This window comes from Silurus meridionalis, chromosome 7 (assembly GCF_014805685.1).
Source record: "Silurus meridionalis isolate SWU-2019-XX chromosome 7, ASM1480568v1, whole genome shotgun sequence".
Lineage (NCBI taxonomy): Eukaryota > Metazoa > Chordata > Actinopteri > Siluriformes > Siluridae > Silurus > Silurus meridionalis.
In genome coordinates, this window is record NC_060890.1 from 21,282,708 (window position 1) to 21,285,713 (window position 3,006).

Here is a 3,006-nt window from a genome sequence, read left to right on the forward strand (position 1 = left end):
AGTGGAGATGGGCCGTACGCCATGAGGACAGCATTAGGCTGGGTTATTAACGGCCCATTGCAAGGAAACAACAGTTCCGGTGCAGAGTGTATGACAGCCATGGTCAATAGGATTTCCGTGTGCAATTTGGAAGAAATGCTAAATAATCAGTATAACCATGACTTTAACGAGAGCGCTACAGAGGAAAAAGGGTTATCAAGAGAAGACATTAAATTCATGGAAATTATGGAAAGGTCTTCAATTCTTGAGCACGGTCACTATTGCCTGAAATTGCCCTGTAGGAAGAAAGAATTGTCTCTGCCTAACAACTTCTCTGTTGCAAAGCAAAGGGTACTTGGTTTAAGGAGGAAATTCCAAAAAAATGAGCTCTTCTTTAAGGAATATAATACATGTATCAGTGAGATGGTTGACAAAGGATACGCAGAGGAGGTACCTACCCAGCAGCTGAGTGGCGGCAACAGCAACGTGTGGTATATCCCTCACCATGGGGTACACCACCCAAGGAAGAAAACTATACGAGTGGTGTTTGACTGTGCTGCGACGTTTAAGGGAACCTCTCTGAACCGAGAGCTTTTGCAAGGCCCTAATCTCAATAGTACATTGTTGGGAGTCCTCCTGAGATTTAGACAAGAACCAGTGGCAATCATGGGTGACATACAAGCCATGTTTCATCAAGTCAAGGTCACAAAGGAGGATCGTGACTTCCTGCGCTTTTTGTGGTGGCCAAAGGGAGATCTGACCAAACACATAACTGAGTTTCGTATGACTGTTCATTTGTTCGGTGCTGTGTCATCCCCAAGTTGTGCCATCTATGCTCTAAGAAGAACAGTTGATGATAACCAGGCCGACTTTCCAGCAGAGGTGATCCAGACAGTTAAAGAAAACTTTTACGTAGATGACTGCTTAAAGAGTATGGCGTCCGAGGAGGAGGCCATACTTATGGTCAAACATCTTACTGCCCTTTGCCAGAGAGGAGGGTTTACTCTAACAAAATGGACCAGCAACAACCGTGTTGTATTACAAACTTTGCCCGAGGAACATAGAGCAAAGGATTTGAAGGAACTAAATCTAGATATGGATAAACTTCCTCTCGAGCGAGCTCTGGGCTTACAGTGGTGTGCAGAGACAGATTCGTTCAATTTCAAAATGGAAATCCATCAAGCATCTTGTACCAGACGTGGAATGTTGTCAGTGTCCAGTTCAGTGTACGACCCGCTTGGCTTTCTTGCACCTGTTCTTTTGCCTGCTAAGATCATGTTGCAGGAGCTTTGCCGAAGAAACTTCGGATGGGACGACACTGTTCCTTCTGACATACTGAATCACTGGACGAGGTGGATGGCAGAGCTGGATATGCTGTCCAAGTTCAAGGTGGAAAGGTGCATTAAACCAAAGGGTTTTGGAAACATCACACATGCTCAACTTCACCACTTTTCAGATGCTAGTGAGACTGGGTATGGAACTGTTACTTACCTCCGGATGCAAAACAATAGAAACAATTTCCATGTGGGATTCTTGATGGGCAAAGCTAGAGTTACGCCTTTACCATTCCTCGCTTGGAGCTCACTGCTGCTGTAATTGCTGTTCGCATCGACTTGATGCTTAGAACAGAGTTGCGGATTCCACTGCAAGAATCGGTCTTTTGGACGGATAGTATGTCCGTGCTTAAATATATAAAGAATGAAGACAAGCGTTTCCATACATTTGTGGCAAATAGGGTCTCCACTATAAGAGAAGCATCAAAACCATCACAGTGGCGATACATTAGTTCCAAGGAAAACCCAGCAGATGATGCATCTAGAGGATTAAGGATTGGAGACTTCATTGGAAACAACAGGTGGATTAGCGGTCCAGGGTTCCTTTGTAAACCAGAAGAGGACTGGCCAGCCACCGTAGTGGATACTGCGATTGAAGCAGAAGATTTGGAGGTTAAAAGGGAAGTTGTTGTGAATGTAGTCAATGTGAGTGACTCTTCTACCGGTACCAACCGTCTTATTGCCCACTTCTCAGACTGGAGGAGACTAAAGATAGCAGTAGCTTGGTTCCTTAAGTTAAAAGAGATACTTCGGAACAAGAGTTACAGAAGGAGGGCATTTGAGGCTTCTAATACACAAAGGCAGCGTGAGATGTCAGAAAGAAGAACCCTGTCGGTAGATGATCTGTGTGAGGCTGAACTTGCCATAATTCAATACTGTCAACAGCAAAGATTTAGCGAAGAAATTGGCAAATTGTCATCAGAGAATGGTGCCGTGAGCAGACAGAGCATCCTCTACAAGTTGGATCCATGCTTGGATGGCCGCCTCCTGAGAGTAGGAGGGCGACTGACAAAGGGTGCGTTGCCAGAAGAAACTAAACATCCACTGATTTTATCCAAAGACCAACATGTAGCTACACTCATTTTAAAGCACATCCACCAACAACTTGGCCATAGCGGCAGCAGTCATATATTGTCCACATTGGTACAGTCGGTACTGGATTACTGGTGCTAAAACAGCTGTGAGGAAGATCATAACGGAATGTTGTTTCTGTAGAAGACACAATGCTAAGATGATGGAACAGAAAATGGCAGATCTGCCAAAGGAAAGAATCCTTCCAAATCATCCACCATTTACCAACGTGGGGTCGACTACTTTGGACCGATAGATGTGAAAAGAGGACGGGGTACAGTCAAGCGCTACGGTGTGATTTTTACCTGTTTGTCCAGCAGAGCGGTCCATTTAGAAGTAGCCAACTCCTTGGATACAGATGCATGCATAAATGCGTTACGCCGATTTATTTGCAGAAGGGGTCAAGTTTCTCATATTCAATCTGATAATGGGACCAACTTTATAGGAACAGAGAGAGAGCTAAGGGAATCACTGTTAGCTTTGAATCAGGCACGGATCGAAGGAATGCTACGACAGAGGGGAATCAAGTGGAGCTTCAATCCTCCAGCAGGGTCACATTTTGGTGGTGTTTGGGAGCGTGTGATCTGCATGGTAAGGAGAATCCTTAGTGCAGTGCTTCGAC

At 44.9% G+C, this 3,006-nt stretch overlaps 1 protein-coding gene across 1 annotated transcript; it reads left to right on the forward strand.

Moving 5' to 3' along the window:
- The first annotated feature begins 891 nt into the window (after window positions 1-891).
- On the forward strand, window positions 892-2,368 carry LOC124389328. Its single transcript, XM_046854700.1, is given in 3 exon segments — window positions 892-1,537; window positions 1,540-2,008; window positions 2,082-2,368. Coding segments are annotated over 3 exon segments (1,164 nt in total). The 5' UTR covers window positions 892-912; the 3' UTR covers window positions 2,152-2,368.
- Window positions 2,369-3,006: the final 638 nt, after the last annotated feature.